Source organism: Megalops cyprinoides, chromosome 11 (genome assembly GCF_013368585.1).
Source record: "Megalops cyprinoides isolate fMegCyp1 chromosome 11, fMegCyp1.pri, whole genome shotgun sequence".
NCBI lineage: Eukaryota > Metazoa > Chordata > Actinopteri > Elopiformes > Megalopidae > Megalops > Megalops cyprinoides.
In genome coordinates, this window is record NC_050593.1 from 17,851,583 (window position 1) to 17,873,975 (window position 22,393).

At 42.5% G+C, this 22,393-nt stretch overlaps 2 protein-coding genes across 6 annotated transcripts; both read right to left on the reverse strand.

The window, feature by feature from the left end:
* Positions 1-836: 836 nt before the first annotated feature.
* On the reverse strand, positions 837-10,206 carry si:rp71-68n21.9 (kelch-like protein 9). The gene is made up of 8 exons (XM_036541073.1): positions 10,094-10,206; positions 9,396-9,450; positions 9,088-9,301; positions 6,951-7,083; positions 5,738-5,934; positions 4,339-5,140; positions 3,933-4,046; positions 837-1,788 (listed from the first exon to the last, which is right to left on the reverse strand). The coding sequence occupies exons 2-8, from the start codon at positions 9,398-9,400 to the stop codon at positions 1,295-1,297; spliced, it is 1,959 nt and encodes a 652-aa protein (XP_036396966.1). The 5' UTR covers positions 9,401-9,450; positions 10,094-10,206; the 3' UTR covers positions 837-1,294.
* A 1,416-nt stretch (positions 10,207-11,622) lies between these two features.
* On the reverse strand, positions 11,623-21,868 carry hao2 (hydroxyacid oxidase 2 (long chain)). 5 transcript variants are annotated; one of them, XM_036541336.1, is made up of 9 exons: positions 21,666-21,868; positions 21,265-21,293; positions 18,939-19,091; positions 18,321-18,472; positions 17,430-17,719; positions 15,276-15,494; positions 14,804-14,962; positions 14,160-14,229; positions 11,623-12,736 (listed from the first exon to the last, which is right to left on the reverse strand). In XM_036541336.1, the coding sequence occupies exons 3-9, from the start codon at positions 19,067-19,069 to the stop codon at positions 12,681-12,683; spliced, it is 1,077 nt and encodes a 358-aa protein (XP_036397229.1). In that variant the 5' UTR covers positions 19,070-19,091; positions 21,265-21,293; positions 21,666-21,868; the 3' UTR covers positions 11,623-12,680. The 5 variants fall into 5 exon arrangements, with proteins under 5 accessions (XP_036397229.1, XP_036397228.1, XP_036397231.1 ...); XM_036541335.1 differs by lacking the exon at positions 21,265-21,293; XM_036541338.1 differs by lacking the exon at positions 21,265-21,293 and having other exon boundaries at positions 17,436-17,719; positions 21,666-21,867.
* Positions 21,869-22,393: the final 525 nt, after the last annotated feature.

The following is a 22,393-nucleotide window of genomic DNA, read 5'->3' on the forward strand; positions in this document are numbered from 1 at the left end:
AACAGAATAGACTGTCCATTCTAGCTCTGAAATGCTGCTACGTTCTGAGCTGTGTGCTACAAAATACTGCTATTGTAAGGTAACAGTAATGGAATTAATCAAATAAAATTAGTATTATTATCCAGTAGATTCCCACAAAACTAATTCCTATTAGATATGTTGTTTTATTAACAGTTACTCGCTCCCCAGGGTTTTCAATGAAATATTTCTTTCAAATGATTGATTGATGAAAATTTTCTGGTATGATGTGCTTGAAGAAGTACAGCTTGGTAGATCAAAATTTACACTGTATTATAGAGGACAGTGTTTCAGTTCGTTTTCCTTGAATAGCTCTGTAAAATCTATATTGACTAAAGGTTCAGTCTGAATTTGAATCCCAGCCCCTCAGTGTGAATTCATAAAACAGTCCTATAAAGGTGCATTTTCTTTGACCTGCAGCAGGTCAGTTACACTCAATGAGCTGGAGGTGTTTCCTCAGCAAGCTGACTGTTGACAGTATGTTGGGCAAATCCATTTGTATGGATTCCACTGTATGTGAGTAAGTTGGCCTAGTGCCCAGGCAGGTCAAGTGGAACACAGTGCATTTATCCTATGTTGTCACTGCTGGTGTCTATCTCCTATACAGAGCATTTTACAAGCTTTTGAACAGATGACATATTATTTGTTTATGTATTTATCGAACCACCTGGGTAATCATGGCAAGCATGGACATGCACCTTGAGAGAAGCACAAAACACGATGCTTTATTTAGGTATGTTGACTGTGGTAAATGAAACAACATGGATAGAGACCTATGCACTTTGAAAATTTACGACAAACTATCTGAGATGTGGGTGACAAAAATAGCTAGGTAGTACAGTCTTCACATATCATCAAAAATTCACCCTAGAAAACAACAAAACATATGGAAACATTTACCTCTGTATGCCTGTTCCACTATAGCTGTGATCTTTTTGTTATGCTCTTGCAATAAGAGGAATATGAAAGGCATAAAAATGTCCTCCTCAATTCTATGCTGTAAAACAAACACACATGTGAAGATGGGAGTGGCTATGCTCACATCTTTATGGAAACACATGGAGGGTAGGCGGGTGCAGGTGGTTTTGTAGAAGTTGCACTCTGAACATGTTCCAGGGTCAGCAGCACTCCAACAGCAGTTTAGACCCAATAAACTGGAATGCAAGGCACATACAAAAAGCCAAGCTGGGTTTGTGGAAAGGAATCAGTTTGAGAATGTGTCATTTAGATGGATTCAAACAATGGTCCCTGAATTTGAATGGCTCTCCTCTCTCCTTCAGCTCTTGGGGCTGGAGAGTGGGCACTCCTGGGTCTGCGTCTCCACAGAGCTCTCTGGGGGATGGACCGTCATAGTGCAGGCGCGGATCCCACCCAGCGGCTCCAGCACGTTGAACACCTTCTCCCACTCGTCCCGCTCGGGGTCATAGCGCTGCACAATGTCCACCATGCAGCGGCTGTTCCACGAGTAGCCGCCCACCACGTAGATCTTGCCCTGGAACACGGCCACGCCCACGTCGCTCTGGCCCCGGGGCATGGGCGCCACGGCAGTCCACTGGTCGGTGTCGGGGCTGTAGTACTCGCAGCTCAGCACGTCGTCGTAGTCGTTGGCCCCGCGGAAGTGGTTACCGCCCATGACGTAGAGGTGGTCCCCGACCGTGCACATGCAGTGCAGGCCGCGGAGCGTGGTCATGTCTGCTCTGCGGCTCCAGGTGTCTGTGTCAGGGTCGTAGCATGACAGCTCCTTCTGAAAGGTGTCCCGTGTTATCCCCCCTGCAAAAGAACAACAGAGATACTGTAAACTATAACGTATGCTTTTTTCATTTTGGATGTTTTTTTCGTTATTTTGATATTTCCGGATTGTAAAGTCACTGGCTCTGCATGAAAATGACACAAGGACTGTCAAATCTGTACAGTGTTTAGAGTAGATAGTCTACCTCAGTAGGTCTAAAATGAAAAAAGTAAAATGTTGAAGAGAAGCTTTGTTTTTTTGCCAATTAAGTTTTATTTCTGTTTGAGGGTACTTTAAAGAGTATTAATAATAAGATAATTCTAAATTGGAGTAATTCATTTAGCTGTTATATCTGATTTTGTATTTAAATCACATCATTAACCTGGATCTGAGCTGTGCTGATGTCACGACCTGTGTGCATTTTTACGAACCCTCTTTGTATCTCAGGCTGACATTTGGGTTGTCTGACCCTGCACAGAAGCGTTGGCCATTGCAGGTGTATACCGACAATGTGATGCAGAGAAGCACACAGTGAAGATGACCTGTGTGTCACTTTTGTGTCACTTAGGCACTCTTATCACCCTTATCATACAGTACCCCCCTCCCCCCCCAACCAAACACAGTCTGAGAAATGGTTCTCAGAAAAACATTTTTATCCTCAACAGGAAGGAACTGGCTGCCACACCCCCCGCTCGCACTCCAGCCACACAACAGCGCTACTCTTCAACAGCTTGGTTTCACTCAGCTGCAGACCTCTGCAAAGCGGACCTTTATCTGTCTCTATAGCAACGCCCACTGGACTTACTACATTTGAAAAGTGTTAGAGAAAAGCTAGAAAAACTGATAGTACTTGCTGGTCAATTCAGGAGGCATTGTCATTGTATTAAACATATGCCCCACGTGATTATTTGACAAATAAGAAAACACGTAGAAGCTGAATGTTAGCTCATGAAATATCAGACAGTATCTTCAGGATTCTATTGCACTGGTTACTAAGAAGACCAAAGATATTGGTCCTGAATTCTCCTCCTTGCACCTTGTATTTAGTCCAGAAAGTTATCTGGGAATTAGTGTGGTGCACTGGAAAGGAGCAGGTGTTTATAAGCCAAAGGTTTCCAGTTCAGTTCCCAGGTGAGCCACTGCTGTTGTTCCCTTTTACAAGGTACTTAGCATTAATTGCTGATATGAAAATCTAGCATTGTAAATGCATGACATACGTGACATTTTAGTTATACGAGTCACTCTGGATAAAATGTCTGCTAAACAAATTTAATGTCTGATGGCATGATGTCTATGCACCTTTGATGTCTCTGCTGTTGGCTCAAAGAGGATACTTTTGCACTACAAGATTGCTGTGCTGTAACAGCTGTTCAGCATTCAATCACAATGCCTGCAGTCTACATTTTAGAATTTGACTAAGTCAAGAGATTAGAACTTCTAAGAAGTATGCATTATTTACAGGGTAGAGCGGACAGAAACAGTTTAAGTCCACACAATGGCCATTGCGTAAGTGAAACATTTAACTAGGTTCTCAGAATGCTTAAATACAAACTGACTAAATAGGTTGTAGGGACAGGTGAAGGAGAGAATGGTCCATAGGTATAGGGGTTGGAGCAAGGCAACACAACTCTGGTTCCGGTCACTACTTCACTTCTAGCCAACCACCTGATTCTGCTAATTATTGTTTTGACTGAACCGGTTTAGCTTCCCCTCCCAGGGCTGGTTTAGCTTCCCCCCATCTTGTGATTTACGAGAACAGAACTGAGGCTCTCCAGGTCTGGAGTTGAGTGGCCCTAACACTGAGCAATTGTTAGCTGGATCCTCTAATGAGTCACAAACAGTAAGCCATGTATAAGGCTTTCAGAAACCCTCTAGCACTTGCAGTTTTATGAGAAAATTAGTTGAAAGGAATGATGTATTCAATGACCATGAGCATTGTGATGCAAAATGGCTACCACACATCACCAAGATGGTGCTACATATAAGTGGGGGTTGAGGTGAGACACACTCTTTCACTGTTAAAGCACTTTGAGATCCTTGAATGGTGCTACATTAATGCAATATGTTATTGTTGTTGTTTTTTATTGCTCATAAAAACCTGTGGCCCTTAGGTCCATAGTCCAGTTCCCTGATAGGTGCTCCATTACTCAAAAGGCAGAGTTTAAAGCCAAATGGATGAACTCACCTGACACATACATCAGGTCCCCATGCACTGTTCCTGCGTGCCCGTAGTGCGGCTCTGTCATTGGTGACATGAATGTCCACTCATTCTTACTGAAGTTGTAGCACTCCACCGTGTCTGTAGCAACAGAGAGTTTATATGCTGTAATTTCTGCCTATCTGTATCATCATACAGAGAGTTTAAATGGTGTTATTACTACATTTTTATAATGTAGTAATTTTAATAATTCTGTAAAAAAATATACAGACATTGTTTAACAAACAGTACATTATACAGTATATAGAGTACATTCAGTACATTGTCTTTATCTTACCATGATTTAACCAGTCTGGCAATGTAATTTCTGCAGGGTGAGGAACATCACACTTCAAACTTTTGTGCAATTACAACGGCACGCATCTCATCTCACCAATCTCCCCTGAGGAGTTCCTGCCCCCAACGGCGTACAGCTTCCCTTTCAGGGCGCTGAGGTGGAAGAACGTCCTCTTCTCGTTGAGCGAGGCCACCTGGAGCCACCTGTCGAAGCGCGGGTCGTAGCGGTACACGCTGTCCACCGCCGTCTTGCCCTTGGTGTCGTAGTTGCTCTGTCCGCCCACTATGTAGAGGAAGTTGCCCACCAGGGCCACGCCATGCTGGTAGCGGGGCACGTCCATGGGCTGCAGGGCCTTCCAGGCACAGGCCTCCTCGTCGTACAGGCGCAGCTCCCGGCTGACCACCAGCTGCTGCCGCATGACCCCGCCCAGCGCCAGTAGGTGGGTGGAGCTGGAGCGGATCTGTGTGCGCTCCGTCTGCAGGGCGGGCTGCAGGAAGGGCATCATCTGGTAGTTGCTGGCCTCCAGCAGGAGGTTGACGCAGGCTGTGTCGCCCCGCAGCATGCCGTCGTCCTCCTGGGAGATCTGCAGCAGCTCGGCGGGGCTCATCAGCGGGAAGCGGATGCACTTCATCAGGGCGTAGGTGTGCGGGTGGCGGGCGGTCGGGTCGTGCTCCAGCCAGGCCCGAGCCACCCGGAACAGCTCCATCTCGGTGAAGCCCTTGAGGCTGTTGCTGACCAGGGCGTGCGCCATGCTGGACTCAGACAGCTCCAGGTACTTCTCGCTCTTCACCAGCTGGGCGAAGTTCTGACAGACGAACTCGTTGACGTAGGTCTGCACCTCCTCCAGGAGAAGGTCACTGGCAATGCGCCCCACCTCCACGCAATTGTCAATAGTGACCTGCCAAGGATCACACAAACAAGCAGAGTTTTCAAATTTTTAGACATCTTGACTCAGTTGTTATAGCATTTCTTCCACTTGTCCAACCATGCCCTGCAGTGTGACGCTCCTCCATGTGGCAGAGTAGAGCACTGGTAAGGAGCAGGGCTCATAACTGAAAGGTTGCTGGTTTGATTCCCCAATGGGCCACTGCTGCTGTACCCTTGGGGAAGGTACTTAACCTAGAATTGCCTCAGTAAATATCCAGTTAATGGATAACATATAAATGGATAACATGTAAAAACTGTAACCTATGAAAGCCGCTCTGGATGAGATGGTCTGCTAAATGACAATAATGTAATGTAGCTGGTCTTTGTCTGCCTGCTAGAAATGTCTTTAGTTGTGAGACCTCAATTCAGTCACAGACTTAAATTAGCCAGCTGTAACACTGTTTGAAGCATGTTCAACTCTTACTCTTTCAATGCTGAAACAACTTCCCATACAGAGCCCCACACATGTACTGCAGGTCACAGGCAGATGTAGGTGACACAACTCCATCCTCTTGATGGCCACCCACTACTACTGCTCCCAGTCCCAGTTTTCCCCTCTCTGCCTCACCTCACTGCTCAGCAGCTCCTTGCAGAAGCCCAGGACAGGAAACACTTGCAGGAAGCTGGCGGCTTCCAGGGTGTCCTGTAAGGAGGCTAGGCTAATCGTGACACGGGAGGTGTAGATGAACTCTATGATGTTTCTCAGGCCTGTCTCACTCACACCATGCAGCTTAATCACCTTCAGTTCCTGCTCTTTCATTCCACCTGTCAATCAGAGAGAGGGAGAAGAAAGTGAATAGAGGGAAGGTGAGATGGAGACCAAGCTCAGAGAGGGAACCGAGGGACAGGAAGATTAGGAAATACAAGAGAGATTATTATGGGATATTATGGAACATTATGAAAGATAATTTCAGCACCTTGTTAGAATTGCAAGACTCAAAATTCAGAAGGCAAGTAATTTCAGCACCTTGTTAGAACTGCAAGACTCAAAATTCAGAAGGTAAGTGTTAAGAATTGACGCTCATTCGAAGGAGTTTATTGTGTTAATGACTTAACTGTGGAGCTGCAAAGTGCTGCTACTGTTTTGCATCCCATGGTACATGTGGAAAAGCATTTGAAATGAAAAAAAAACACAAAAAACTTTATGAGACAATCCAAATTAGGATTATATTTTTGACTAATAAATGCAAGAACAAAGCTGAAATTCTGCAAACTGTGAACAATAGAACAGAAATGTACAAAAAAGAATTTCATACCAGCTATTTCTTTATGGAAAGATAAATGATTTCTGAGGAAAGATTATTATTTTCAGCATGGCTAATTGACCAAATATTAAATGGGCTGCTTGTATTTTAAAAACAGAACTGAAAGAAGGCTGTGCTTCATCCCTCTTGTGCTGTTCCAATGCATTGGTTAAGACTTCCAGTGGTAGCCCTCTTTCACAATGTGCATTTGTCATAGTATAAAAATAAAATGGACAAGAATACCAGAATAGGACAGGACCATGGCCTTCTGAAGCAATTAGCATTAACTGCTGCTGTGGATAACGATCTGTGTGGCTAGCTGCGAATATGTGTAGGATATATCCCCCCTTGTTGTCCTGAAGGAGGTGATTGCACACCCAAAGTGTAGTGCAGACTAGCAGGTTATAATGCAGCAAAGGAAAAGAGAGATTTATTCTATGCATCTTCATTCAGGTAACCTCAGTTAATGATGATGAAGATGATTAGGACTATGATAATGATAACTGTTGTGTAAGGGGAGACTGAGAGTGGACTCACCTGTGAACATGGCTTTGAAGTAGTCGCTCGAAGAAGCCATAATGACTCTATGTACAGGGAAGGCTTCATCACTGTCACCAGGTACCAGAGTAACGTCACACAGGGCTTCATCAGAACGGAAGCGTTCAAACCCCTGTCCACACGTGAGGAGAAGTACAAGTCTCATTACCACCAGGACAGGACTGACAGACTACGGAAGCAAATGGCTGGAATGATTCTAATGGCTCTAGAATGGCTCTTATGAAGTACATTCAAATGTAAATTTATAATTAATAAAAGCTATTGTAATTCTGGAACATCAGGTAGATATTTACTGGAATGTGTGAATTTGGAATGCAGTCATAAGCACACCATGGTTTTGCACAAATCAGGCTTTAGTCCGATGCCATGACTCTGTTTCACTTTCAGACCAAAGAACAACAGAGGCATTGAGTGCAGTTCACAGAGGGTGGGTGTACATGCTGGCTCTGCATAAGTGAAGCATTTTCTGGGTGAATATTTGCCCGCACAAAGTTCAGGCTTGGAAAATTAAGGCTTTATTTGTGAAACACATCAAACCTTTCAAACACTTGGTTATTCAACTTTCAGTTTTGTCAGTTACAAATCAGCTGTCTGTCTTCTGCCCTTGATTTGCTGTGTTCGTCTCTATTTCCCTACATGCATATACACCCCCTCACCATTAGTCAGCTCGGCAATGGAAAAATTCATATCTTTTTAAAAATGGAACAGTCACAACTTAAAAAAATAGAGGAATTGAAGCCAAGCTTTGACGTGGATTCTCTTCTTCTTGTGTGTGGACCAGTGCAGTTCAGTGAGGTCATGTCACAAACCACAGCATCTGGTGCTAAGTGTTGAGAACTGTAGTTATTTGAATGGTGTGCAATTACAAATGTCCTTGCACCTTTGTCGTGGTCCTTGAATTGTGTAAAAGAATCCACAGTATTTGTTATGTCTGAACAGACCAGGCTAGGCACGATGAGCTGCCTTGATCCTGACACGTCTCTTAAAATGACAGATGTAGAGGCCAGAACTAACTCGTCTCCACTGCTTCAGTGTAATTTAAAACTGACCTCTTACACATAATTGTAAGCAACAGCTAAATGAATGACTCACTAAGCTACTGTCACAAAGCAACGCCTGTCTGCATATGCACAGTATCCAGCCATGTCTTCCTCCCTGACAATTTTATTGGAGGATCTCTAATGAAACTGGCCGCCTGCCATGTGGAGTGTGGACCACAGTACTTCTAGTCCAGTATGCATAAACAACAGAAATTGTTTGCCAAGTAACCTCTCAGGCAGTTGGCTAGAGTTTGAATCCCTTCCATTTGCCTGGGTGTCAGATTAACCCCAGTATCCACTTCCTCTGCTGACGGATGGACATTTGAATTCTGATGGTAAATATAAAAGTCCTCTTACATAATAATCATCACTTGTGCTCTAAGTAGATTTAACTCAGATTGCAACATTTGAAGATACTCATCAGCACAAAGTTTATAACTATTAAACAATTATAGGTCTTAAGGCCTTACCTTAAAAGTGTGTTTTGCCAATAATTCCCTGCATTCTTGATTATGGGTAGGCATCCTTTAATTTTAGCTAAACCAAGTAGTTTGACTAAATTAAGCCCGTGGAGAATTAGTTGTGTTTGAAACCCAACCAAGCATACATACACCAGCTTTTCTTGACCTGCCTGTTTAGACAGGTGTTGAAGAGTTGCCTCAGCAAAACAGTGTAACAGAGATCATTGAAAAGAATGAAACATGCTAAATTTTCACTCTCATGAAAGCCAGGATAAACAGGGCAAGGTAAAATAGAACAGCACATTTACGATCACCTTAAACTGGAGGTTGAAATGTTTGCAGCTCTGAAAACATGATAAATGAGTATTATGTTGCAGATCTACACATTACAGTGAAAACCATGTTACTTAGCAAAAATTATTTAAAGTGACTTTTTGACACTTTTGCAAAATGAAATGGTACTTAACATGAATTCTTGCCAGCAACTGTAAAACCAGACACTTCCTAGTTACAGGAAGGCTTGGGTTACCCCTCAGCCCTTTGCCTGGGTGTTCAGCTGTAATAATACACACATTGGGCTCCCTTCCACCCTGGTGACCAAGTGTCAGTCCCTACCTGCAGTATGGCAGATCCATGTTCTGTGCTGTTGAAAAGCCTATTGCTAGGTTTGGGGGTCTGGACAGGGGGTTTTGGGGTAAGTTCAGGGGGTTTGTTGGCTGGGGCAGGTGGTTTAGTGGCCTGGACAGGGTGTTTTGGGGGCTCCCTCAGTGATCCCCTGCTCCCCAGTCGGGACAGCCTCCAATGCAGCTTGCCCTCCTCCCCACTGCTCCTGGAATCCAATGAGACAGGGTCAGTGTGCTCCCTCTAAAGAACCTTTAAAACAGTCACACATTACCAACAAAAAGCTCTCATGAAGTACCTACCCCATTTTAACTGGTATTTGATGATAGCTGCTGAAGCAGGTTCACAGTGGTTTTCCTGTTAGAAATAAAAATGTTAAAATCTAGGTTCGTTTTGACACACCTTTATGTTCAAAACAACGGAGCACAGTATAGAGCCAATGTCGATTGTTTTACATGCTGAGAAGTCTGTTGAAACAGGAAGTGAAAAGCACTAGAGTGTGACTCTGGTACATGTTTTGTAGCAGGTGCTGTGACTTAAATGTTTTGTAGGCTAAAACATTTTAAAGGTACTGTAGACATGTGGAAAGAAGTTGGTTGTATTGTGTCCCCACACTTGCCCCAGCAACTGCACAAAATTCTCACATTACTATTGTGTGATTATGTATCAGTATCAGTTATCAGTAGTATCAGTTATCATAGTGCTAACATGTTACGGTAACATTATGAGAACATGATGCTGCAAGGTAGCTACAGTATGTGAACAACTAATGTTAATTTTGACCTGCTTCTAAAGGTGATGCCAGAGTGAAGCCCACACAATGTCTTTAGAAAATGAAGTTTGTGTGTGTTTTCAAAACCATCTGAACTTGGTCATCATTGCATCATTTTCTGTAGTCTGTTTTTGAAAGGAGTGATGTCACATACTGTCTGTGCACCTGCTGGAAACATCAAACACTTAAACAGTGAGGGAAGAAAAGATGTTTAAAGGTGTAGCTTACCTTAGATTGACTGTATTTCGACAGGGGTTTTTCATTTATTGGTCATCTGTTCTCAAAAGCCTTCTCCTTCGAATTATATAGCACAGCGAATATGTCTTCCTCAACCAAGCGTAGCTGACACATTCGGGGGAGCAGAACAAACCACAGCGTTGCAGAGCCTAACTTCCTGTGTCACTTCTCTTTCTCCTTCTCTCTCTCTCTCTTCTCACAAGTATGAAAATACTCAACCCAAACAATGACCTGCTAACGGCCTGAACCTTCTTCCTCTTCCCACCATGCAGAAAGCTTCACTGTGGTGTACAGCAGTTGTGATCAGCTGAATAGAAAACTCAGATGTGGATGTAGAATACTGAAACAGTCATTGGTGAATTGCTTCATAACTTCATTTATATTACACTGACATCACAATAATTCACTGTAGTCTTAAGAGCTGACAGGCAATGTGGCCACAGTCACTGTCTTATTTTGTAACACTTTTGATACTGAAAAACTTTTGGGATTGAAAAACTTTTGGTTATGAAAATTTGGTAAAGGAAAATTATGTGAAAATCAAAATGTTTGCACTGAAGAAAAATGTAACCAGCAATTTACCCTATACCAGACATGCCAGGTAGAATGTAACTCTTCTGAGCACTGACTGCAGGGCAGAACTGTTTCACAGCTCTTGACCCTGGGACATTCTTCCATTACTTCACTTCAGCCCTACTGTAGATAATTCCACACTCCTGCCTCTTCCTCAGCCCTTAATCAGCATCACGCATTTCTCTAAGGCCTTGTTGTTCATACCTGTCTCTGGCCCCCTAGTGGTGGAGTCAGCAGTCACCACCTCTGAATCTGTACTTTTCTGTTACCTTATCAGTGTTTGCATTTGATGCATTAACTTTGGCCCATTCTAAGTGGCATCCCATCTTTGTTGTGGTCATTTATAAGAGTTTTTGTTGCAGTTGTGTAAAGTAATGTATATTTGAACAAAATTTACTACCTGTACTTTGAACTTGTATGGGTATTTCTCAGTGTTAAAAGTTGGAACAACTTGTTTTAGTATTTTTAATTATAAAAATATTTTCTGTACTTGCTCTTCGTAAATAAATATTTAAACTCTACTGACAGTCTGTAAGTTTCTGAGGATAAGGGCATCTGCTGGTTGGTAATGGTAATATTAACTAATGTCACTATGCTGTTGGAGGGAAATACATTTTACATCAGTTTACTATGAGAAGACACTCTATAGCAGTGCCACAGCACATAGTGTAATGTAGTGTCTGACCCAAGGGGAATATCCATGTGTCACCTGAATTGCAGTAGCTAAATAACATTAAATGGTTAAATACAACTCAGACAACTTTCTAGTTCACTGAAGAAACCATTACCGGTTAGAATTTTTTAATCCTTGCTTTCTCTGGATTTCCCACTGATTTATACTCTCAGCAAATGTCAACCTTCAGTGTTTTGTGAGTCAGTGAAATTTGATTTCCTTATGAATCTTCAGCTCTCCATTATATGATACCTATTGAGGACAGGATGCAGAGTTCATGTGGAAAGCATTTTATTCATGCAGCTGAATTCTGATTTGATTTTGTCATGATTGTGTCTGATGCGGCTGATGAGATCAAAGTTTGATTCAGAGGATAAGCAACTGCCATTTCAATCGCCATCATTAAATGATTACAATATTACATCATTGTATCATTCCAATCCAGTGTTTTGTGCAGCTTTTGGGTCAAGCTGCAGAGGATCCATTCCCACACCAGTCTTTTCTACATCACAGTGGTTCCCATCACAATTAAGAAAAAGTTGTTGCATTTTGTTTCCTGCCCTCTGACTTGCTCAAGATTGCAAAGACTGGCTCACCTACCTTGCTGCTAAAGAACCTTGGTTTGTTACTTTTTTTTCACCCTTCTGACTTGCTCAAGATCAAGACTGGCTCACCTACCTTTCTGCAAAAACACCCTGAATGCTTATGTTTTTTACCCTCTGACTTGATCAAGATGCGTTACTGGCTGGCTGACCTACATTACTGCTAAAGCACCTTCAAACCACTTACATTAGTCACTCTCTCAGCCTCTATATCCACTTCTGTCTTTGACAGGTCTTTACTCTGTCTCACCCACAGATATAGAATAACTAGACTGGCTACCATTGAGAGTAAGGGTATGAATGGGTGCTGGATCTGGGATTGGCCACTTTGGGAGATGAATTTGAAATTCCTTGTTCAAATTCATATAGGAGTGTATGCCTATGCTATAATCTGCTGATTCCTAACGATCATTTTCAGGACACTATGATGGATTGGGGAACTGAATGCACATCAGATGGAATGCTGCAACCAATCAAGTACTTGAATATTTATGATCTCACCATAAGAGGAGTATCCATCTCTTGCCTATGAATAGATACAGATTTGATTAGTTCTGTTATGGACCTAAAATCAGCGTCTTTCTCAAAGTGTGAGATATCTGCATCATCCGAGACTGTTAGTTATCTTAACCATCCTGTGGCGTGCAGCAGACGTTGTGTACTGCAGTATATGAACAGTGTAGCAGTGGTGGTCAAAATATGTTCTGTAGTTCAGAGCTCTTCTGTCAGGTCAAAGCTTGGAGAATTGAATGAGGTTCCTGTTAATCTCAGCAACGTTCCTGCAACCTGGAGAATGAGAATAATGAGGGAATTAATAACATACTAATGTATGTGTTTCAAAATTCTATTACGTTCAAGGCCTTGTTTTTAAACATTTACCTTGCTGTTGTATTGAATGGATACACCTATATTCTATTGAGCTGGAAGTCTCTCTGAATAGGACCATCTGCTAATTCATGTAATGTAATATAATGTGATGTAATCTAACTTGAATAAAACTAAGACACATTCTGTAATTGCTTGTTCGATCAAATCACTGGTAGTCACCAGCATTTATAACATCTTATGGCATTCCTCTGTAAATTCTCAGTACGAAAGCAGTGCTGGATGCAATGTATACTGAGTTGAATGGGGAAACCAGGTTTCTGTAGTTCAAGGAGACCCATAGGGGTGTCTGTTCATTCCTGACTAGTAAACCCTGTGCCCCAGTGCAGTGCTGGGGATGCTGTGCTGAATGGGTGCCCTCCTGTAGCATTTCAAGCAGTATACTAGTTGTGTGTAGGGTTGTGTATAATAGAAAGGACATAAATGAAGTAAAAAAAAAAAAGTATGGTAAAAAGAACACTGTAGCTCTTTCCCTAAAAACTTACTCCCTGGTGGGCCTGGCTAAATTTCAAACCTGGATTCCATAAACAGGCCATCTCTACATCTATCTGTGGAGGGGGGAGGCATTTGCTGTTTTCAACCTGTGCCGTGTTTGTCCTGCTGCTAATACAGGTCGCTTGGCTCTGTAATGATTTGATACACTGGGATGGCTGTTACTGTTTATTCTACATTTATTGCAAACCTGGCTTCCTCCATCAGGCCACCTAATCCTCCTCTTCAGATGAACGATCTCATTTATGATCTCACCTTGGTCTCCCCACATTGTCAATTGTCGATATGAAAGAGGAAGAGTTGTCATTGGGCTTTGCTTAAACAGAGGGTAGACTAAATGCTGCTAGAGTGGCAGTGTAACATAGTGGTAAGGAGCAGGGCTTAAAACCGAAAGGCTGATGGTGTGACTCCCCACTGGGGCACTGCTGCCGTGCTTTTGGGCAAGGTACTTAACCCACAACTGCCTCAGTAAATATCCATCTGTATAAATCAATAACATTATAACCTATGTTAGTCTCTCTGGATGACAATGCAATAATGTAATGTAATGAGATCTATAGCTGCTCCTGTAGCTTCAGACCTACAGTTGCCGCAGACCTACAGTTGTACTTGCATGTACCTCCTGTCTACATAAGACTTCGAAATGTAAGTCCTCCAAATGAGAGGCCTCTTAAAAGTGAATCTTTAGGGGTAAGATCTGTAAAATTAGGACAATGATTATGGAATAGAAAGGGCCCTATCTTGCAGTACCAAATGATTTATATATATTCATGATAATGTAATGTCTGCATGGTCAAGGAGTCATCACACCCACAGGACAGCCCTCACTCACCAGCGAGCGCCATGGACAAACGGAATTCATCATTGAGTATCTGCAGTACCTCTCTGACCCCCTCCTCACCCTGAAGCAAAACCATGAGTCAGTCAAGCAATTAGTCAGTCAACCAAACAGTAAATCAACAGGACAACTTTTCAAGCCCTCTCTGAGATGCAGTGAAACAATCGCTGCAGAAACGGCATCTAATTACATGCACTTCACCTTTACTTCAAAGTTCATACTCCAGCTTGCTTATAATTACAACCCTAATGCTTTGGCCATGCTCACTCATGTGCTTATGTTGGAGTTTGAAAAACTCTAAAACACTCAGTGAATGGTTATGCAGACAATACTTGCAACCTTTAATGTCCGTTATAACATTTGTTCAATTAAGAGACCGTAAAACATGTTTTGTATCTTAGTCTGTAATGTGGCCCGTACTGGTAAATGTTGCTGTTTTCCTTCTTATAATGCTGTCAATTTAAAATATCTAGTTTTATTTCTCTTTTTTCGGCATGGCATTTGGACTGAGCCCCTTAGCTGACTGGGTTGTTTAAATGGGGGACTAGTGCCTTACATGTTGAAAGGCAGAGAGTGTCTGCATTGTGAAGGAGAGAGTGCAAACACAAAATGAATGGGCTTTGAGGACTCTGCCTTACCTTGTAGGCCAGGCCCCACACTGCTGGCCTGCCAATGAAAACGCACTTGGCTCCAAGGGCCACGGCCTTCAGCACATCGCTCCCCGTTCGGATCCCCCCGTCTAGGTAGACCTCGATCCTGCCTTGAACTGTGTCCACAATCTCAGAGAGAGCATCTATCTGTGGAAGGAGGGAGGACATTCAGTGAGGTCATGGCCTGACTGATATATAATAAGAACATGTTGTTTCCCACCTGCACCATCCCTGTCTTGCTGGTAACAGTGTCTGCTTGGCTCAGTAGTGAAGCAACACATTGGCAGAGCTTGTGCTATGTATCCTCTAAGTATGCGTTGCTGTTCAGCATGATAAAGGTATGCTGTGCTGCGCAAATGTGCACAGTCTGCCTCTGTTACTATTAGGAAATGTTAATTTCGCTGCTTACTGAAAGGCTGCCTTTGGTGCCAGTAAGGTCAAAGAAAAAGATTTTCCTCACCGTGGCAGGCCCCCCATCCAGCTGCCGGCCCCCGTGATTGGACACAATAATGCCCTGCACTCCGTGCTCCACTGCCAGCTCTGCGTCCTCCTTGGTCAAGATGCCCTTTATGATGATTGGCAGACGAGTAAGAGACTGCAACCAATAGACGTCCTTCCAGCTGATGGAAGGGTCCAGGGTGTTGGCAGGGATTCCGTACTCCTCTGGGCCTGCATTCTCCTACAGGAGACAAGGAGAGATATATGGGTGCTGGGGAACATGCATGCAAAGTCTTCATTTCCACACCAAGCACTGAGATTATTCAGAGGAACAAGAGAACAGACTCAGTCATAAGTTCTATCCCACTGATGTGCATAGAGTCATGGGAACAACACTGAGGTTTGTGTGTATGTCTGTGGCCAACAATAGTTGCTCTTGACAAACAAGGAAGATGAAGTTGCCTAAGTTAACAGTTTGATTATTACTGCTGGCTCTAAGGCAAGGGTTGGTGACTCCTAAGGGCTTCACACTTCTTGTTTTTTTCAGGTCAGATGTTGCTTATTTCCTTAAGGAGTGACAGTCAGATCAGTGGTCATGTGGTTATACATGTGCTGCTAGGCTTCAGTTATTTGTTCATCTAAAGACACAAGCAGAACTGAACTAGCTCTTGAGAACTGGAAATACCCACTCCTGCTCTAGGTGTGTAGAGTACTATGACAGTGTCTGCATGTCACAGTAGGCCCTGTTTATAGAATACACTAAGATTGCACATTGATCAAACGCAAGTATCAGTTTTATGGGACAAACTTGCAAAAACATATGCTTGTACCAAAATTGCAATTTTCCTTTTCTCAGCACTTGCACTTAATGAATATGACAGGGGAGTTAATGTATGTTTTGGGGTGTGGATCGGTGGTAACATGTAGTCCAGCAGAATTTAAATGGTCCTGATAATCTTTCAGATACTTATAAAGCAAATGCATTGGTAATGCCAGCATGCTTGGCAGGGAAAACTGAAAAGGTCAGAATCAGTCTGTAGTGGAGCCATCCACACAGATTCTGCTCTATAAAAGCAAATCAATCAATAATTTTGTTAATACAGTTATACACGGGTCCTCTAAATATGCAAAATCTTTACAGACAGGTCCTGTTTCATGATGATCCATTTATGACATTTATACAAATGCTTCTATTCACAAGAAATCCTGATTTTACAACAGCTTTTAAAGGAGCTCCAAGAGTAATTTGCAATAATATAGGTTGGACTGCACTTGAACCTGCTACCTTGTAGGCATGCTTATCATTGTTGGTATGCTTAAATATGCAGATATTAATGCAGCATTAATATTTTATGAAAATATATTTTGTACTCATATATATATATATATATATATATATATTGTTAGTACTCATATGTATCTAGCCTGTCTTTGTGGAAAAAAAAACAGATCTCATGTTCTGGAATTCAGCCATTGTTTATAATGTTACATCTATGGGAAAAGTAGATTTAGTTCATAGTGATTCAGTTTCTAACAGGTTCTCTACAAACTCATTATGGCATAAAAATGGTGGCCACCTGCATTTTCATATAATTACCCCCTATTCCCAAGGAGGAAAGTAGCAGCTTCAGTGTAGGCATCATTTTTTGCTTTCTGTACCACTAGTCACCAGTCATTAGAGACTAGTGTTTGGTCTGCTGAACTGTATATTCTTCCTGTCCTAAAGTCATCATCAAGGTGAGATACTTGACCTTGTGAAGGTGACACACCATGTCTGCATGAGAATGGGTGATTTAATCAATGTCACCTGCCGATGTTCAAACATTGGTGTTTGTCAGTGCCACACAGGCACATACACTGTTTATCTGTCTTTATATATACTGGGGTGAGAAACTCTCACTTCAGATTTGTTTCTAACTTTCTGTGAACCACTTTATGGAATAAACTTTCATTTCTGGTCGGACTGCAGAGTCTCCAGGTCGTCTTTTTGGAAAAAGCTAATAGGCCATTGCACCGTGCTTTCTATGCCCTCTTGGGGCTTTCCATCTGTGTTTGCCTGCCGTAACACTGCTGTCTTAATAGGGTCAAACAACAATGGGGCCTGAAACGGTTCTGTTTGGGCCCCAGGCGGATCCTTAGAGCTACAAAGCGAAAAAAAAGGCGTTGACATTTGTACCGTTACCTCGAAGACTCCATCAAAGTTCTTGACCTTGAGGTGCGGCGGGAGTTTGAACTGGTTTCGGATGTCGTTCCTTCTTTTCCCTGTGTACGGCACGTCCACGGTCAGCACCAGGGCCTTGTAGCCCAGCGCCTCCACGCGGTGCACAATCTGCTCTGACACCTTGCGGTTACGGTACACGTACAGCTGGAACCAGCGGTAGCCGTTGGGCGCCGCGGCGACGATCTCCTCCACTGAGCATGTGGAGTAGGTGCTAGTGATGTAACAGGTGTTTATTGCCTCTGTGGCTGGGAGTGAAAGAGAGAGAGAGATTTTGACATTTAGAAACTATGTAGAAATATTATTTGAGAAACAAGAGCACAATAAAAGTGAAAGTGAAACAAAACAAATGACATAGCTCTTATGCATTTTGCAATAATAATAATATGCAAAGTATGCATTTTGATGAAACATTTTCAGGTTAAACAGGTTAAATCCTATTCTTACGTCCTCCAACATCAGTGTACCCCAACTAAGCTGGTGTCATATACATTTGTAGCTGCATTACTTACACCACAGGGGGAATATAACCCCCAGAAATAATGAACAGCTCAGTTAGGGCAGGGTATAACATTCAGGGGAGAAACAGCCAACGACATACATTTAGTATGCAAACGGTGCGGTCATCAAGTCTCATTTACAACCGATTCTCAAAGCTTCATTTCATTTCTAAGCAAAGCTGCATTTCATGACCTTATGATAAATAATAAAAACTTTCAGCAGTACAGTTATTATATTTATGCACCACACAGCAATTTAGCAGCACTAACACACACACACATACATACATAATGTGATGTTATTGGCCTTGAGTGCCCAGCTGGCACTTGCAGGTAAGCTCTGCCGTACCTCTTGCGGTGGCCATCTCGCCCTCGTGCCAGGCGAGGCAGTGGAAGGCGGTGGGCGCGATGCCCACGGGGAAGCTGATCTCCGTGCCCTGCACTGTGGTTCTGGTGTCGCTGATGGACACATCCCGTAGGATCCGCGGCCGCAGCCGAATTCTGGGAGCCATAAATATCGACATAAGCAGACATAAGCATGCTCGCGGCCAACGGAACAAAACCACACCTCACATAAGACCATAAAGAGAGCATGCTCAATCTTTTTAAGTGATCCCGGTGAGGTGAAGAAGCATGCGCAGTAGCGGGCAGTGAACTGCAAGTTCGATAGTCCTCATGGGGATATGAACCACATGATCTAGTAACTGATTTGTGGTAGTATACTTGGCTTCCCTTGTCTAGTCAGGTTGCACAGTTTAACTTGTGGTAAGGCTTGAATAGTGTTATGCTCATACTCACTGGTCTGGGAGTGTTGTTAGCCTGGTCTAACACTGTTGTTCGTTCAACATGAATGGATACACTGATATTCTTTTCTGCTGGAAGTCACTCTGGATAAGAGCGTCTGCTAAATGAATGTAGTGTAAGATATGGTAATGGTCAGCCAGCTATAGTGTCATAGGTACAGTACCGTTTGTACGCCAGCAGGTTGTCGTCTCTGGTGCAGCACTCATCCGCTCCAGCTGCATAGTAGTCCCAGGTGGCTTTGGAGAGATGCTCCTTAGCGTACTCTTCAAAGTCAGTCAGGCAGACCATAGACATTTCTGCACAGCGCACACCCTCCCTATGAAACAGCAGGCCATCATCAATATCATCACCACCATCATCATCATTATCATCATCATCACCACCACTGCCATCACTGCCACCATAACCACATCAACATGAACTGAAGCATCACTGTAAATGATCAGTCTCCCACATTGTTATCGTCCATATGTCACTGTCATCATCCTTCTTATCATAGCTGTCATCATTATCATCACTACTGTAGTTGGAATTACAGTCATGACAAAAAAATCCTGACTGCTTGGTTAGGCAGCCAAACAATAAACAAACCACTGAATAAATCAGAGAGAAAGTACTCTGTACTCTGTACTTTCTTGCTGAAAAAGCAAGAGCTACAACGGTACATTTCTGTGTTCTTTCCTGATGCCTGGGTTTATTCTCTTACAGATTTCCTATTGGAAATATTGCTGTTCATTTAATATTCAGCTGCAATTTTGAAAGTAATGTGATTTTACCTAAGGATGCTGTCATAAAATAACGTGGTCATACAGATGACCAAGGAGATGACCACTCTCACTGTGGAAAAACAAGTTTTATGTACAGCCAATCATTCAATAATCCAGTCGAAAGCTGCAGATACAGCTTCCTCATAAAGCCACCTGCTAAGTAATCATAATCTTCCCATTGCACTATATTGGAATCATCTCAATTAGGGTCATGGTGAAAAAGGAGAAAATTTCAGTTTGTTATATTTGGCTATTACAGTTAGGTATCATCCTGAATCAGGGTTCATGATACTCCATAATGTCCTGGATTACTCCTGTGCTATGAAAGCTTGCCTATATAAAGAAAAACTTCTCATAGCAACCAGTGAATTTGTGACAACTGACAGAGATTTAACATTTCCTACCAAATTAGGAATTATGTCTTATTTTTTAATCTAAAATTCTTGTAAGGTAATTAAAGTAGCATACCATTTCTTATTTACTGTCATTATTAAGTGTGAATTGCAAAGTGTGCAAACCCTGAAGTTGAACATATTTGCAGATTATCTGTTAATTGCCATTTGTTTTGCAGGAATAGTATTGAAGGTTGAACACAGTTTATTGTGTTGTTTGTTCGGTGAACCTGTTGCATCAGTGGTGTTCTTATATTTTCTTCACATTCTCCCTGCACCTTGATTGCTTACTTGGAATATCTGTGCCGACAAATGGTTCTTTCAAATTGTGTATCATGTTTTAGCAGCAGCCTGAGCTCCTACTGTAAAGCTCTATCTCGCTCTGAAATTCAGGCTTTTGTTTTTCAATGTAAATGTCAATCTATGCTCGATTTGTGGTCGGGGTCCAAATTCCAATGTGTGCAAAATAAGGTTTATCCATCTGAATACAATGCAACAGATGTTGCCGCACGTGATCCACCAAAGGCTTTTAGATGTCGTTATTTCTTCTATTATCAGAATTCTCGATTCTAATCCACTCAGTTAATTTATTTGATGGCACCAACACGAACCATTGGTCTATCTTTAACTAAGTGCTCAAAACTTAATCACAGGTAATCACCTTGTTATGTGTTTAGCAAGAGAGCGGCTATAGTGTCATGTAAATTTAAACTGATATAGAGGCTGTGAAACCTGTTCCCCAAAAAACACTGTAACTCATGACAGAGTAACACATCATTACACACCCTCACAACATGTCTTTCCTCCATCTTTTCACTCCCATTTCCTTAGGAAAAACAAGAGAAGTTTCAGTCTGCTTAAATAATCAGGACACCCGTAAACCTTCACCAGATCTCATAGGATGAATGTAAGTATCTGCACACACAGACACATATATGTCATAACAGACTTTACAGTCTGTCAGAATATGCTAATATTACCTCTGAATTGATGCATCTAAGATAAACAACAATCAGTAGATTTAAGGAAACAATACACTCTACCATCAAGAATATTAAAGCTATATTTTCCATTATATATTTGGTAGCGATTGGTTGGATTATGAAACATTACCCACGCTGAACTGAACAGCCACTTAACCTGCACTGAATGTCAAATTCCACCATGTCTTCCACTTGAGAAGATACAGCTTAATTCACTATGTGTCTTTGTTTGCATAGACACATCATTCTGTACATACAAACACATACACACATACATATACATACAGAAATACACACGCACACATACACACACATATATATACACAAACACACACACCTTTCTTTACCTTCAAGCGGAGGGTAGAGAGAAGTATCACTGTTGGAACAGTAGATGATTAAATATGACAAACATCTCTGTTCTTCTGCCAATAGCTTACACATTGAAAGTTAATTTGTGCTTTTAGTCTGAACAGGACTTTGAACTCTATTATTGATTAACTTCAGAATTGGAAGTCTAATCCTCTCATCTAATACCACAATTCTCTGTCCCTAATGCAAGCAGTAGTTTGTTAGCACACATAAAAAAGTTTTTTTTTTTAAAATTTAGCCTTTCTGAGAACATTTCCACGTTACTCATGTCTTCCTACTCAAAACACTCGGCGATTCATATCGTGTCAATTTAATTTTAATCTGACTGTTTGCACATCTATATTTTGAAGTTGTATTTCGTAACGTGACGACTACTCACCAGCGTGTAGTCCACAATAGAGTTCCCAGGCCAAACTAAGTGACGCCCTAACTGTATGGAAGCACCATGAGTACGCGCCAGCGGCCCGGACGCAGGCTCGCTCTCCCCTCTTTTGTCGGACTGTACGCTTTTGTGTGGGGTCAATAATAACAGCCCGGAGAGATTAGCACCGACAGTGACTGGACCCTCTCAGTGACCCCCTGTCTTTGTTGGCTGGAAATGTGCTGATGGGAGAGGGGGGTTTCCGACTCCCGTATGCAGCCGGGGCGCGCACACGTGGGCCTGTGACTATCTGCATCGGGGACTGCGAGGGCCGGCTCTAGGACCTGGGCTGCCCTTGGTCCGCCCATGGAGCTGCGTGTGGGATGACAGCACAGAATTTGTAGAAAGGTGATCTGCCTGATATACGTGTTGAAAACCCCTGGCAATATGGTGTGTTGATTAGATGCACACATCGGGAGTCTAATTCTGTAAGATCCTTTGCATAGATCTAAAGGACTATTCTCTTTCCGGCCACTGCAGCTGCAGCTGAATTTGCAGTATGTCTGTCTCTGCAGACAGTTGCCTGTAGAAGAGTATTGGTTGATGGCGGGAAAAGGAAGTGAATTCAGCTGCATTAATGTGATGCTGCTCACCTTGTCATGCTGTAACTCCCAGCTACCTGCGATCAAACTCTACTCTGCGGCTGTTTATTATCACACACTGTTACACGAAGCTGCTTGCCATCA

Bases quoted from the DNA above. Each gene is read 5' to 3' on its own strand.
- si:rp71-68n21.9 (XM_036541073.1), bottom strand. The intron at 7,084-9,087 runs GTAGGGACTGAC...ACGTGTGGACAG, and splicing joins ATGGATCTGCCATACTGCAG to GGGTTTGAACGCTTCCGTTC. The intron at 1,789-3,932 runs GTGAGTTCATCC...GTTCTTTTGCAG, and splicing joins GGACCTGATGTATGTGTCAG to GGGGGATAACACGGGACACC.
- hao2 (XM_036541335.1), bottom strand. From the start codon at position 19,069: ATGTCTATGGTCTGCCTGACTGACTTTGAAGAGTACGCTAAGGAGCAT. The intron at 18,473-18,938 runs GTACTGTACCTA...TATGGCTCCCAG, and splicing joins AACCTGCTGGCGTACAAACG to AATTCGGCTGCGGCCGCGGA. The intron at 17,720-18,320 runs GTACGGCAGAGC...TTTCACTCCCAG, and splicing joins CGAGATGGCCACCGCAAGAG to CCACAGAGGCAATAAACACC.